The sequence below is a fragment of the Phyllostomus hastatus genome, unplaced genomic scaffold (genome assembly GCF_019186645.2).
Source record: "Phyllostomus hastatus isolate PE091 unplaced genomic scaffold, TTU_PhHast_1.1 phas_contig_210, whole genome shotgun sequence".
Classification (NCBI taxonomy): Eukaryota; Metazoa; Chordata; class Mammalia; order Chiroptera; family Phyllostomidae; genus Phyllostomus; species Phyllostomus hastatus.
The window spans coordinates 35,931,690-35,945,582 of record NW_025333737.1 but is presented as its reverse complement, the minus strand read 5'-3'; the positions used below and the strand labels follow the sequence as shown (position 1 = coordinate 35,945,582).

The following is a 13,893-nucleotide window of genomic DNA, read 5'->3' as shown; positions in this document are numbered from 1 at the left end:
AAAAGCCTGACAGGTCCACAGTGTGGCTTCCTACAGAAGGATTTTCCATCTGGGCCTCCAAAGGCCCTCACACAATAAGGATCAAGACCAAGGACTGCCTGTGTATTAACACTGAAACAAGCTGCCCATTTTCCAGTTGGAGGATGGGCACAGCTTCTCCATCCTTCTGAATGCCTGACGATTGCCAGCATTTGGGGACAGAAGTATGCCAAACGCCTTCTCTGCCCTTCATTTATAGGTTTAGCAAAAAGCAGGTGTTCTTAAGCTTCTGGTTTGTGTTTAACCTTTAAGTTGAAGCAAAGTTACCACCTCTGCCAACAACAAAAGGTGGTTTCTCCAAGCCCCCAGCAGTCTCAGGTCACACAGAGTGGTGAGAAAAAGTCTGACACATCTCAAATCTGACCTCAAGATCTCGGCGATGGGAAATCTGTGCGGAGGACGCTGTGCTGAGCCCAGTGGCCCTTTTGGAGTGCCGTGGGAAGATGGCCTCGGGCGCTGTCCTGCCAGATCGGCCAATGCGCTTCACTCAGCATCGAGGCATGGCAACTGTCAGTGGCCAGACAGTTGGGTCAGTTTAATATTGGGCCATTCTTTTTTTTTTTAAACACTTCACAAATGTAAAGTTTGTTCTCCGCTCACACACCTTACAAGTTAGCCGAGTTACTCTTGATTTTAAAAACTGGGGGTTGGGGGCTGACTGGAGGGGGACAAAGTAGGGGAACAGGAGGGAAGGGTAGACATCTATAAATGTCAACAAAAAGTTTTTTTAAATTAAAATACAGTGTGGGGCAAACGAAGGCTCCGTTGTTTGTATGGAAAATACTAATACAAGAATAAATGTTGCACAGAACTGTAAACGTACCTTTGCCCCACGCTGTATTTACCAACAGCAAATAGCATGTGGACTTAAATCCGAGTACTTTTTTGAAACTTGGAGGGCACGTTTACCTCTAAGAGAGCCTTGCCTGGCAGAGATCTTCTGTGAAACCACAGGTACTGGGCCAGCACCACAGCACAGGGCCAGACGTACATGCCATACTGGAGGTGCAGGACCTGAAAAGGATGTTGGTGTACCGTCAACAACTCGTGCTGGAATCGGAATGCTTGCTTACACCATGGCTGGGTGCCTGCACGGACACCCATTCCAGAAGGACCCCCCAGTTCCCACCCTGTGGGAGGGTGTGAAAATGCAGTACCCTGTGGTAAGAAGCCCTCTTCACTCCTTTCTTTATTCAATGGGCATTTATTTAGAGACTCAGTGGCTTAGTAGCTATTCTAGGCTGAAGATGTAACTCTCATGAAGCCTGTGTATCCTACTAGGGAGAGACAGGCAACAAGCAAGCAAATAAAGTTATTTTTGGCCTGTGAGAATGCTATCAACACAATAAAACAGTGATGTCAGAGTACTGGGGGTGGGGGGTGGCCCGGGGTGCGGGGTACAGTCGCCACAGGGTGGCTGCCCTAGATAGGGAGAAAGGATGATTCAGACAAAGGCCTCAAAGCAGGAACCGACGCCTCTTACTGGACAACAGAGAGCCCAGCCTAGGGGTCAGAGGCAGGGCTTTGCAGAGCATGCAGAGGTCACAGGGAAGGCAAGGACCAGACAGACCTAGGGGGTCTTACAGGCCGCAGGAAGTCTAGCATTTTATTATTTTTTAAGTTTATTTTTTATTATACTTTTAGCTTTTAAACGCAAGATGACACTGGAGGATTTTAAGCACAAGCATAACTTGGCATGCAAATGGGAGCAATACGATCCTAGAAGACCTCCTAGAAGAGGTTGAGTGGACCCGAGTGCGGAAGGGGTTAAGAGGGCCGGCAGGTTCACAAAGCCTTTGGAGAGGCGCAGAGTCGTGAGGGTGTGGTATTGAGCGAGGCAAGCCAGCGCCGCTCACAACCCCATCACGAGCCTGCTGGAGCTCGAACTCCAGATCTGCGATGTACTAGGTGTGCGACCTCACTCAAGTCACTGAAGTCTGTGCTTTAGTTTCCTCAATTGCAAAATACAATCTCATAGTATGGTTAGGAAAATTCAATGCAAACCACTTAATACAGTGCCAAGCATGTAACACGCATACAGTTAGCAATGATTAAACCGGAAGTCTGTTTTCTCAAAGGGTGCCCCTAGTGGGGTGGTAGGAAGGGGACTGAAGTAATAAAATATCAAAGGTGAAGGAACTAAGGTCTGAACTTAACCCAATCAACAAGAATACTAGTGCCCAAAATATGTGAGGTACTGTTCTAACCGCAGGCGGGGCAGCATGCCTATGAGACAAAAACGCCTGCCCTGGCAGACGGCAGCCAGGAGGGCAGTGAAGGGTTTCTGAGCAGAGTGCGCCGCGCAGATAAAAGAGGCCTCTCTTCTCGCAGGGAGGATCTTCACTCCCTGAATTTGGGAAGAAATCCAAACGGGTATTTCAAGGTGAAGGCATTAGAAACTATCAGAAATGGGTCCCACTGGAGCTGTTTCTCACCTTTAAACTGTTATTACTAAGATCTACGCCACAGGCGGCCGTTAAAACGAAATGAAACACTACAGCGTGAAAGTGCTTTGAGAACCGGACGCATGGAAAGCACAATTTTGAGTTTTGGGGCAACCGTGAGCTGAAAGGAAGACGTGAGTACCAACCCAAAAACTTTGCTTGGGCAGAGAGGGTTAGAACCCCCGGTCCCAGGCAAAGATTAATTAAGAAGCCTTTCAAGAAGATCAAAGGCAATACTAGGTATCCAGAATTCCATTTTTCTGGCAGGAATATTCGGTGTGGAGAGGCTCCGTTCCCGGCAAGGTCCCCAGATTCCTTACTGAAAGACAGGTAATACTCCAAAGGCTTCATCCCAAGGCAGGAAGCCGCGGACGCACCCCCGCCCCGCCCGCCCAGATAGGCTGGAACTGCTCCTGAGGCAGGTAGGGCGTGCACGACTCGAGACCCTTCCGGGTGGGTGCAGGTGCACGCACCTGCGGGACGCAGACCTCCAGCACCGCCCCCTCCGCTCCCGGCTCTTCCGAGAACCGAAAGCGCTGGGCGAGGACCACGTGACCTCGGAGACCACGGCCGCCCAGAGGAGAGTCGGTGGCCCCCGGGAGGGCCGGCAGCAGCGGACGGCGCCGCGCGGCCAGGCTGCCCGCGCGGGGCCCCTGGACGCACAGGGGCCGCTTCCCCGGCACCACGTGGCCCTGCGCGGGGCCCCTCGGGCCCCTAAAGCCCTACGGCAAGCGTGGGGGGGAAGCACCCTTCGGGCGACGGAGTGACAGCACGCAAGAGACAGAACCCGAAGCCAGCTACGTGAGACAGAGAGAACTGGCGGCCGCGCAGCGCGCTAGCGGAAGTTGGCTCCGGAAATGCGCGCTGCCGGAGGTGACGTAACCGGAAGCAGGCGTACGAGGGCCGGCCGCAGTGCGACGGCTCCTGGGCAGGCCGGACCTTCCCAACATGGCAGAAACCCGGTGTCTGTGAAGGCGGGCCCTGGAGGCGCCGAGGCCAATGGCCGACCGGGACAGGCCGGGGGGCGGGGAGGACGGCAGCCGCAAGCCCAACCCGAAGGCCGGGAGGTGGTTGGGGAGTGAATATTCTGGAAGGAGGCTTTAAAGGCGTAGGGCGTTCAGGAGCGGCCGCCGCCTGGGCCGGGAAGGGGCGCGTTGGTGGCCGGAAGCGAGCTGCGCCGAGGTCGTCGCGGAACCAGCTGGTGACCCCCGCAGGATGAACCACAAGAGCAAGAAGCGGATCCGCGAAGCCAAGCGGAGTGCGCGCCCGGAGCTGAAGGACTCGCTGGACTGGACCCGGCACAACTACTACGAGAGCTTCTCGCTGAACCCGGCGGCGGTGGTGGTGAGCGTGCGGGGACCGTGGGCCGGGCATGTGCGTCCCCGGGCGGTCGCGCACCTCTGCCGGGGCGCAGTCCACCGGCCCCGAGCGCGGAATCCCGGGCTTCCGATGGGCTCACCCGCACCTGGCGGAGGTCGGGGTCATATGGGCCATGATTCCGGGGATTGTCTCCTTTCTCCCCTGCCCGGGCAACTGGACTCGCACGCGTTTGGCACCCTCAAAGAGAACTCTTGTTGTCCCTTGATCTCCTTGGACGGCGAGGCCCTCGGGGACGTGGCTGTCAAAGGCCACAAAACTGGGAGATTCGAAGCCACCCGTGGTGCGGTGGCTCACGCTACAACGTGCTCGCACTCACGCAGGTCCTTCCCCCGCCCCCCAGCCAAACCCATAGAAGCCGGAACAAAAAGCTGTCTCTTTAGATATGTCATTCTTAAGTGGCCCTGGGGACACCCTTATTTGCTTGATTTTTTTTTAACTGGATAGGTCTTTTCTGATTCCCTCAGGATAATGTGGAGAGGGCAGACGCACTACAGCTGTCGGTGGAGGAATTTGTGGAGCGATACGAAAGACCTTACAAGCCCGTGGTTCTGCTCAGCGCCCAAGAGGGCTGGTCTGCGCAGGAGAAATGGACGCTGGAACGCCTGAAAAGGAAGTACCGGAACCAGAAGTTCAAGTGTGGGGAAGATAACGACGGCTACTCCGTGAAGATGAAGATGAAATACTACATCGAGTACATGGAGAGCACGCGAGATGACAGCCCCCTGTACATTTTCGACAGCAGCTACGGTGAACATCCCAAGAGAAGGAAACTTCTAGAAGACTACAAGGTGCCCAAGTTCTTCACTGACGACCTTTTCCAGTACGCAGGCGAGAAACGCCGGCCCCCTTACAGGTGAGGCGTCGTCACAGTGTCCTCTGCAGCAGCACCTGTGGGCGCACCCTGTCAGCTGCCTTTTCTGAGTCAGGCGCTGGCACTCCAGTGATTTTTCTTCCTCTCCGTTAGGGATCAGTTCACGCACAATTCACTCAGCGTTTCTGTGTCCTAAAATGCGTGTAGTCTTTGGAACAGAGATAACAGTGCAGTGTATAATATTTTGTGCTGTGTGTGTGTGTGTAGTTTAATTTCTCTTCCCGTCTTGGATCTGCCCGTCCTTTAGGTGGTTCGTGATGGGGCCCCCACGCTCCGGAACCGGAATCCACATCGACCCCCTGGGAACCAGCGCCTGGAATGCCTTGGTTCAGGGCCACAAGCGCTGGTGTCTTTTTCCCACCAGCACGCCCCGGGAACTCATCAAGGTGACCCGAGAAGAAGGGGGGAACCAGCAAGATGAAGCTATTACCTGGTTCAACGTCATTTATCCCCGGACACAGCTTCCCACCTGGCCACCTGAATTCAAACCCCTGGAAATCTTGCAGAAACCAGGAGAGACTGTCTTTGTACCAGGTACAGATGAGCTGAAACGGGGTCTTTCCTCGAAGTTAGCAATTGTCGTTTTGGAGCAGAACTACCTATAAAGGGAGTCAAAGAAACCCCTCTGGACACGGACTGCATGCACGGGCCTGTGCCCACCTCCGACAGGGCTAGGCCACGGTGCTGGCAAGTCTTGAGGGGGCCGCTGCCACCCTTCTCATCAGCTAAATACATAGTGACTGTTGGTAAACTTTGTGCATATAAAGTTCAACTCATTTTTATCCTTAGTGTTTACCTAGTGTCTTCTGTAATCTCCGGAAGTTGGGGTTTTGATACAATGTGGCACTGGGTGGGTCAGGTCAGGAAATACAGTGACTGGGAGCCTAGTGGCAGTGAATCAGCCCCACAGTCGGTGCCTCTGAGGGGTCACATGTGGCGAATAAAGGGATTTCGGTCGGGCCTTCCCCTGCGAGAAGCCGAAGAACTTTCTGCCTTTACGGTTTGGGTCACTGATTTGGACGGGCAGGAGAGGACACACCTCTGCCCCTGTAGCAGGAACGCAGCCGTAAACAATCCCAAAACGAGCAGGCGCAGCCCTACTCCAGTGACACGGACAGGTCCCTTGTGCCTCTGGGATCAGGAGCATGGCCACTCGGCGGCCCGTGCCCGGGGCGCTCCCTCCGGACTAGGAACCCCCACTCCCGGCGTTCCCGCTAGACGTGGTGTGCAGTCGGTGTGGCCGTGGCTGTGTCCGGAGCCCGGCCCCACTGAGCTCTCCGCTTGTTGGATTTCAGGAGGCTGGTGGCACGTCGTTCTCAATCTCGACGCCACCGTGGCCGTCACCCAGAATTTTGCCAGCAGCACCAACTTCCCTGTTGTGTGGCACAAGACGGTAAGAGGGAGACCAAAGTTGTCCAGGAAATGGTATAGGTGAGAGACACTTTCTTCTTTCTTTCGCTTTGCTCCGATGTCCGCCGCAGAGAAAACACGGAACGAGCCCACCGCCGCGCAGACGTGCTGTGCTCAGGCAGGCCCGGCCGGGGCTGGGGCCGCAGGGGCCCCGGGCGCAGGAGCGTGAGCCCAGGCGGGCCGGGCCCGCAGGGCACTCGCCAGCCTCGGGTGACAGGCGAAGGCGCTGCATGCTGACCAAAGACAGCCAGTCAAAACATGGTTGTGATTGGGATTGTTTCTCGTTTTTTTGGGGGGGAGGGGTGTTTGTTTTTGATCCTCCCCCCTCCCAGAGCTAGCTCGAGCAAAGGAAGCCATTTTGTTCGGGTTTTATGTTGGGTGTTTCTTTCCCTTACCCAGAAGCCTTATTCCCATTTGAACTTACTCCCTTCAGTTCTTGCGAGTGAGGTCACTGCCCTGGAGACTTAGCTCCTTTGTTTATCCACAGAACAGATACAGCACGGGCAGCGGCAGTGCACGCCACCCCCAGCCACCCCGTGCCTCTGTGTCCCAACCCTGACCTGGAGGGACCAGCTCTCGGGGTAAGAGAGGGATGCGGCTGGTTCAGCTCAGCCCCCCTGCTGAGAGGGCCAGCAGGGGCGGCGGCCCGTTCTCCCCAGACTCGCAGGCAGAGAGGCCCGTGCTCCCTCCTGCGGGCTGCCGCGTGCTCCGACGGCCCTGCCTGCGGCAGGGTCTCGTCCTCGGTCACAGTGGATGCCACACAGTTCCCGGAGTGGGCTGCGGCCTCCGACGGCCCAGTCCGTTCCATCCCTGATGAGGGGCCCTCTCTGTGCTGGACACTTCTCATTTCTCACAGACCTAGTCGTGTCCTCCCACAGACAGAGGCTCACCGGCCCGACGCCAGCCGCTAAGCGCTGTGCTGTGGATAGGGAGGTTAAAAACACCAGCTAGGGGCAGTTCAGGGAGAGCATGACGACAGACTTCCCCCCGAGGGGAAAACTCGGAGACTGAGTCAAGGCCACGCTGCCCCCCCCCGCAGGCGCGCCCCAGCCCTCGAGAGGCGGCGGGGGGTCACGTGGAGCTAGTTTCCTCTGGGAAAGCTGACGGCGCGGTAGGGCGTTCGTTCCCAGCCTGCGGATCCGGGTCCTCGCCGCCCTGCAGTCCTCCATCCGTCCGAGCGGGCGCCTCTGGGGCAGACGGCCCCCGGCCCAGCCTGGATCGTGTGCGGGCGTCGCTGCGGGCCCCGGCGCTGAGAACAGGGTCTCTTGTGCCCCAGGATCCTGAAGCAGGAGCGGCCCGAGCTGGCGGTCCTGGCGGACTCCGTTGACCTGCAGGAATCCACGGGAATCGCCTCGGACAGCTCCAGCGACTCGTCCAGCTCCTCTAGCTCCAGCTCGTCCGACTCCGACTCAGAGGTGAGGCCCGCTCCCCCGCCAGGCCTCCGGGGCCGGGCCCCCCCCCCCAATAGACGCTGGGGCGACTCGCCCTCCTGCCCTGCAGGCAGGAGAAAGTGGCGGGCCCCAGCCTCTCACTCCTGCTGCGGAGGGACTTTGCCCACCTGGTAGCTCTGCGAGTCTGCGGGTCACTGCGGTGGCCTCGGGAGGGGGAAGAGCAGTTGAGGGTTTCGGTAATGAATGGCCCGGGGCCACACAGCCAGCAGACGGCAGTGTCGGGCGCCCAGACTGCGAGCGTTCTGGGCACAAAGTCCAGGTCAAGGATTTCCCCCGGGGGCCGGGTAAATCGTGAGCCTAGAAACCCGGCAAATTCAGGGACCGCTGAAAGCTTCCCTAACGCTGGGCGCGCACGTCCTGCGCCCTCTGCAGGCGGGACTCCTGTTCCCTCGGTGCTGCCCCGCCGGCTACTCCGTCCTCGGGGCGGGGCGCATGCCGTGAGTGGTAAGCGTGGTGCTCGCCTTCCTGCCCGGGCAGCGTGGGCCGAGTGAGGCCCCCTGGCGCAGTCTCGGAGCGCCCGCACGCGTCCTCAGAGCAGCTGTGCGGGTGCCAGACGGCCCTGCCGCCGGCCAGCACAGGGCGCTGGCCGCCTGCCGGGAGACTCGCGTTCTCCAGGAGCTGGCAGTGTGCAGGGCGGCGGCCGCCCAGGCTGGACTGTGGGGCGCTCACGGGCAGCCGCTCTCCCTCGGGGGGAGGTGGACAGTGTGCGGGCCATCCCCCGCGGCCCCATCGGGTTGAGTTCCCGTGTCTCTCCGTGTGCCCAGTGCGAGTCGGGGTCCGAAGGGGATGGCACGACGCACCGCAGGAAGAAGAGGAGGACCTGCGGCATGGTGGGCAACGGGGACACCGCCTCCCAGGACGACTGCGTGAGCAAAGAGCGCAGTTCCTCCAGGTGACCGGGCGCCGCTCTGGGCTGTGTCGGAGGACGTGCCATCGCGGCGGCCAGGGCCCGGGCCCCGGGAGGGCGGCCTGTCGGCCCCTGCAGGCCCCGGGAGGGCCGGCGAGTGCGGCCGCTCCTGGAATGAGTCCGCTCACGTAGCGTCTGCTGCAGTAGCTTGTCTGTCCGCTGCCGGTGCAAATTCACGTGGCTTGTTTCATGCGTAAAGGCGAGGATCTGTGTGGATGGTGCCAAGGAAGCCCTTTCCATTATTTAATAAAAATGAAATGCATTTTACACCTTTGAATCTTCTTCGAGAACACCAGAACCGTCCCGTGCTGCCCCTCCCATAGTGGCCCTGGGGGAGGGGAGCGGCCGCACAGCTCTGTGCCCTGGATGGGGGCAGCATGGCCGCGGTTGGGGGGGGGGGGCCGGGCCCTCCCGGCACCCCCAGGCCTGAGGGGCGGCTTCCTTCTTCCCACTTGCTCGTGGCTGCTGTGACGGTCGGGCTAAGCTGGACAGAGGCAGAGACCTCAGACTTTCTGAATAAAACCTGAATCACGTCTCCAGCGTTTAAAACCCAGAATTGATTTAAAGAAGTGAAAACTCGCAGTGAAATCAGCGAGGGCGGGGCCGCACGCGTGAGCGAGCCCGCCCTGGTGCTGGGCTCGTGGCGGGCGCCCAGAGAAGGCTGGTGGCTCGGGCCCCAGGGTCTCCGGGCCGCGGGGCCCCGTGTGCCGTGTGTCAGCATAAGGGGCGGCGAGGGTCCGGGAGGACGGCACGATGCTGGGGTTGGTGGGCGTTCGCGTGCCCGGAGTCCCTCGCCGCCTGCCAGGCAGCGTTCCCGCGCGCTCCCTCGGTCTGTGAGCCGCGGCTGAGTGTTCTGTGTCGTGTTTCCCGGCTCCCTCCGGTCTGGCCGGAGTTCCGCGGGAGAGCGCGGTGTCTCACTCCAGGGAACTGGTGGCACTAGAGCGCGTGTCTCAGCCCGAGATGTCCTTTTCACGGCCACACTTGGGCTTCCGACGTTGCAGACTGTGTCTGCCCGTGAGGTGTGACTCTGTCACCTGTAAGGAAAGTGTCTAGAGGAAGCCCTGCCATCGCTTCCACGTGGGGGCCCGGGGGGCCTGCGGCAGCGTCGCCCTCCCGCCCTGCACGTGGCCGTGCTGTCTGTGTGCCAGTCACGGGCGGGCGGACTTGCCCTGGCCGGTGAGGGACGCGGTGGAGGCCGTGCTCACCCCCGAGCACGTGAAGAGACGCCCTGTGCTGGCCCTCGTGTCGGCTGCCGGTGGCCGCCCAGCTCAGCTCCCCTCTTCTCCTTTGTCTTCCTGGACTTGGGGTCCAGGGAGACCCCAAGGCTCTCTGGGGTCCTTCTATGGCCCAAGGCTCTGTCTTTTGTCAAATCCTGTCTTTGCTGCTGAGTGTCAACCCCGCCAGCTCAGTGGCACGCCGAGGGCTGCGTGACGCTGGGTGAGAGAGGGTCCTGTGTGCCTCCTGTGGGACCACGCTGGCCGACCCCAAGGCTGGCGGGTTGTGAATCTGCACTGTCCCCAGAGCCAGCTGCGTGGACACAGACACAATGACGAGTGGGTGGGCTGGATCTGTGGGTGGGACCAGCGACACGTGAGAAGCACCGAGAGTTGCTGCCTCCCGAGGTGCCCACTTGCCCAGCGATGCCCCCGAGGCTGTAAGAGTTCACGGTCGGCGCCCCCGTCGGCCGGCCCTGCCCAGCATCCGGTGGATGGCTTGTGTCATTACATCAGGGACAGACTCAGAGAGGCTGCTCCCGCTCACGGGCAGCTGCTGAGGCTCCTGGCCCATTCTGCTACAAAAACCTGGGGGTCGACCCACAGGCCCTGTATCTCTTGCCCTCCTCCGTCACCTGCTCGCCTGCCTCTGTCCCTCACCTGACTGAGAACGAGGGGGCTGCGAAGCACCCGCCCCGGGAAAACGGCCGTGTGGGCGGGAGTGCAGGTGAGGCGCTGTCAGCGCGGTGCCCCCGGGGGACGGACGGGCGTGTGTGTGCACAGACGGCACCCCGCGCCAGCGCCTCCCAAGTTCCCCCCAAAAACAGGTATGATCAGGTGAATCCGGGCTTCTCTGCTCAACGTTAGGCTTTTCACCAGTCAGTTAGCGTTCCTGCCACTGGGCTGTTGGTGTGACTTTCTGTCGGAGGCCTGTCCCCATTGTGGCCTGGTCCGGGTTCCGTGTCCTAAAATGCCAACCTAAACGTGTGGCCGGCTGGATGGGATGCTGCCGCCGTCTGTCGTGGGCACCTGCCCCTCTGCCTGCCCCGGTGCCGCCCTCCCCTCCCCTCCCCCGCCAGGCAGCCGGGCCTCTGGTGCCGGGGTGGCCTGGCCTGCGTGTGGGCGAGAGTGAGGTCAGACCCCGAAACCATCGTCTCTTTGTATTAACATCCGAGTGGTGTTCCTTCTCCTTTTCAAAGAACTTTTCTCACCATCCTGCAAATGCTTTCATCTTTCCCCCAGCACTGCTTTCAGGCTCTCTCACTCACTTTCTTCTCAAACTCATACTGAGGGCTCCTCTAGGAATTAAGAGAAAAATGCCAAAACCAAAGGCTGTCTGCCACCAGGGGGCAGAGTGAGCCGCAGCGGTGGCTGGGATGGTCCAGTGGCAGTTTGCCCTCTGCCGGCCCCTCCCCCAGCCGGCCCCTCCCCCAGCCCGGGCGGCACGTCCTCAGTCACCTGCAAAGCTGAGGCTGACCACCCACTTCCAGAGCCTGAGTGATGTTCTCTGTTCTGCCTGGGGTTTTGTTTTTAGAGTCTGACACAGGCCCTGTTTTCAAAACTCAAACTGAGACAGAGGGTCTGCCCAGGGGTGTTTCCTGACTTGGCCGTTTACGCACAACAAAAAGCCTCACCCAGCCCCGGCCGGTGTGGCTCAGTCCACTGAGCACTGGCCTGGACACCAAAGGGGCCCTGTTCACTTCCCAGTCAGGGCACACGCCTGGGTTGCGGGCCAGGTCCCCAGCAGGGGGCGTGCAAAAGGCAACCACACATTGAAATTTCTTTCTCCTTCCTCTCCCTTCTCTCTAAAAATAAGTAAATAAACTCTTTTAAAAAAAGATGAGCCACCTCGTTTTGTTTCCCCAGATGCCAAATGTGACCCCTGTTTGATCAAGGCCACCCGGAAGTAAGGGGCCAGGGATGCGGTGGGGAGACGGCGACAAAGGCGTGGCGTGGGGGCTGGGCGAGCAGGACCGGGGAGGCCGGGAATGGGGGGTGGGGGGGGGGTGTGGGGGGGGGGTGTTCGGTTAACTCGCTACCCGCCAGGCTGGAGCTGCTCCTTGGAGTGGGGTCGACAGCAGTGGAGTGAATGAAGGGTGCAGAGTCAAACCATTCTTAGCGTTCTCCAGCTAATTTTAAAGCCAACAGGCTGGGTCCGGAGAGGAAGGACCTGGGACCCCACGGCTGATGGGGAGGGGCCGTGGGGCACGGCGAGAGTGGGGGCCCGGACACCTGGGACACCTAGGGCACCAAGGGGCCCTGGTCGTGGGGAACGGGAGAGGCGCCCGTGGCTCTTCCATCAGCCGGCAGCCTGCAGGGCTGCACGCGGGGGCCTCCGGGGGTCTTCAGGAGCACTGTGATGTCCAAGGTGATGCCTCCGAGGAGACAGCCTCCCCAAAACCGGAACGTCTCTCACACTTGGTTCACGTTCGCACACGCCCGTTTATTGCACAGCAAGCATTCGACACGCTCGCCCGCCGGCACCGTCCCAGGTGCCCGAGCCGAGCCGGGGCTCTCGGCCTGGCTGGCGGGCGGCGGGCGCTCTGTGCGCAGGGCTGCTGGTCAGGGCGGGCGGGGGCGGGCGCAGAAGCCCTTACTACTAAATGCACGTGTGTGAGATCTTCACGGGAGGACCTGAGTGTCACTACAGCTGTATTCCTGACGGTGGTGGCTTCCTCGCACACGCGCTAGAGGTGCTCAGGGATCGGCAAGCGGGTTGCCGGCCAGGAGGCGGGCGAGGAAGCGTTCCACGCAGGTTCCTCGACTTGCCTGCAGCCCTTCCCCAAACAAGCTGCTTGCCTCGCGGGCCCCGTGTCCTCAGGTGGCGGCACGCAACTTTGTCTCACTGTTAGTTCGACACCTGGGAACGGACGTCCTCCTGTCTCCCCCGGGAGAGCCTCCCCCAGGGGACCCTCCGGCTTGCTGTCCACGGGCGCCTGGGCGCCACGGAGGAACTGGGACTGCCTGCTGAGCGCGGGGCCTCCGGCCTCCTCTGGTCCACGCTTCCTCGCGGCCACTGGAGCGGCACTTCAACGTCCACTCGGCTGGAACTCGCTCATCGCTGTGAATAAAGCCACTTGACTGGGAGTGGGGTTTTTTGCATTGTTTCACCCTTGTTTCTTTTCGAGGTCACCAAGTTTTTGCCTCCACATCAGGACCTCTTACAGACATACCCTAAAACAGTCGGGGTGGGGGGGCAAAAATAAGGCCTCAGCGCTTGGGCCGAAAGTCCCCCAGTGTGGCCAAAATCCAGTAGCCAGCCCTGGCTGGCGTAGCTCAGTGGATTGAGCGCGGGCTGTGAACCAAAGTGCCGCAGGTTCGATTCCCAGTCAGATGCCTGGGTTGCAGGCCACGGCCCCCAGCAACCACACACTGATGTTTATCTCTCCCTTCCCTCTCTAAAAATAAGTAAATAAAATTTTTTTTTAAAATCCAGTAGCCAAGAGATGAGCCCCGTTCCACGTGTTACCGCTGGGGGCCACTTTCATCAACCAGCACTGAGATTTTATTTTATTTTATTTTATTTTGCCTGTTCCCCTCCGTATTTCTGGGGTGCAGCAGGACTGAGCCCCCAGCCCGTTGTGGAACCCTGTTTGGCTGGACGGGAGGAAGCCGGAGGGCACACTGGCCCCGCCCACTGAAAAGGAAGCGCTCCATCCAGCGACTGAGCTGACGTCAGCCGTCAGCTCGGCCCCGCAGATTTTCCCAAAGAGCGTTGAGTGCGACCTCAGCAAAAACCAGGCCTTGTTTCAACAGGAGGCCTTAGGTTCCCCGTGGGGGCTGACCAACCTGGCCAGCCCCCTGTTTGTTTACAACGGAGTGGTAAAGAAATAATGTTTTGGGTAACAACATATTTATCTCAAATACACACTTATCAGCCACAGATCCTGGGAGGATCTGGAGAAAGAGAAACAGTCGACTCCCTTTACCTCCTGCCCCCCTCGCAGACATCCAGAACTCTGCACAGAGGGTTTGAAACGGGGAGCAGAGTTGACCCCGAGGAACTGGAGCTGAGCTCCAGAAACCTGCCCTGGCGCCGGGGGTGGTGGGGGGGGCAGCTACACGACAAAGAGGCTGCGCCCGGGGGAGGCTGCAGGGGTGGCCAGAGACGAGACGGCGTGGGCGGGCAGCCCCCCCCCCCCCCAGCACAGCGGCTGTCCCCGCGGCTGTCAAGGGG

At 59.8% G+C, this 13,893-nt stretch overlaps 2 protein-coding genes across 12 annotated transcripts in view; one reads left to right on the top strand and one right to left on the bottom strand.

Moving 5' to 3' along the window:
* Window positions 1-13,893, bottom strand: part of METTL23 (methyltransferase like 23) — a 40,058-nt gene that overhangs the window by 1,440 nt on the left and 24,725 nt on the right. For 3 of the 8 annotated variants that reach the window (XM_045835809.1, XM_045835808.1, XM_045835812.1), the window contains exon 3: window positions 949-1,053. In XM_045835809.1, coding sequence (XP_045691765.1) covers window positions 949-1,032 — 84 coding nt within the window. In that variant the 5' untranslated portion in view covers window positions 1,033-1,053. Of the gene's footprint in view, window positions 1-948; window positions 1,054-2,629; window positions 2,773-2,803; window positions 2,930-2,956; window positions 3,307-13,893 lie in introns of those variants that run through there. The other 5 variants (XM_045835807.1, XM_045835806.1, XM_045835810.1 and 2 more) reach the window with 5 other exon arrangements.
* On the top strand, window positions 3,559-8,769 carry JMJD6 (jumonji domain containing 6, arginine demethylase and lysine hydroxylase). 4 transcript variants are annotated; one of them, XR_006785330.1, is made up of 7 exons: window positions 3,559-3,827; window positions 4,328-4,716; window positions 4,982-5,268; window positions 6,030-6,165; window positions 6,632-6,725; window positions 7,421-7,559; window positions 8,360-8,496. XR_006785330.1 is itself a non-coding variant. In XM_045835794.1 (7 exons), the coding sequence occupies exons 1-7, from the start codon at window positions 3,699-3,701 to the stop codon at window positions 8,489-8,491; spliced, it is 1,263 nt and encodes a 420-aa protein (XP_045691750.1). In that variant the 5' UTR covers window positions 3,559-3,698; the 3' UTR covers window positions 8,492-8,769. The 4 variants fall into 4 exon arrangements, 3 of the variants coding, with proteins under 3 accessions (XP_045691750.1, XP_045691751.1, XP_045691752.1); XM_045835794.1 differs by having other exon boundaries at window positions 6,030-6,127; window positions 6,637-6,725; window positions 8,360-8,769; XM_045835795.1 differs by lacking the exon at window positions 6,632-6,725 and having other exon boundaries at window positions 8,360-8,769.

Bases quoted from the DNA above. Each gene is read 5' to 3' on its own strand.
- JMJD6 (XM_045835794.1), top strand. From the start codon at position 3,699: ATGAACCACAAGAGCAAGAAGCGGATCCGCGAAGCCAAGCGGAGTGCG. The intron at 4,717-4,981 runs GTGAGGCGTCGT...CCCGTCCTTTAG, and splicing joins AAACGCCGGCCCCCTTACAG to GTGGTTCGTGATGGGGCCCC. The intron at 6,128-6,636 runs GTAAGAGGGAGA...TCCACAGAACAG, and splicing joins CTGTTGTGTGGCACAAGACG to ATACAGCACGGGCAGCGGCA.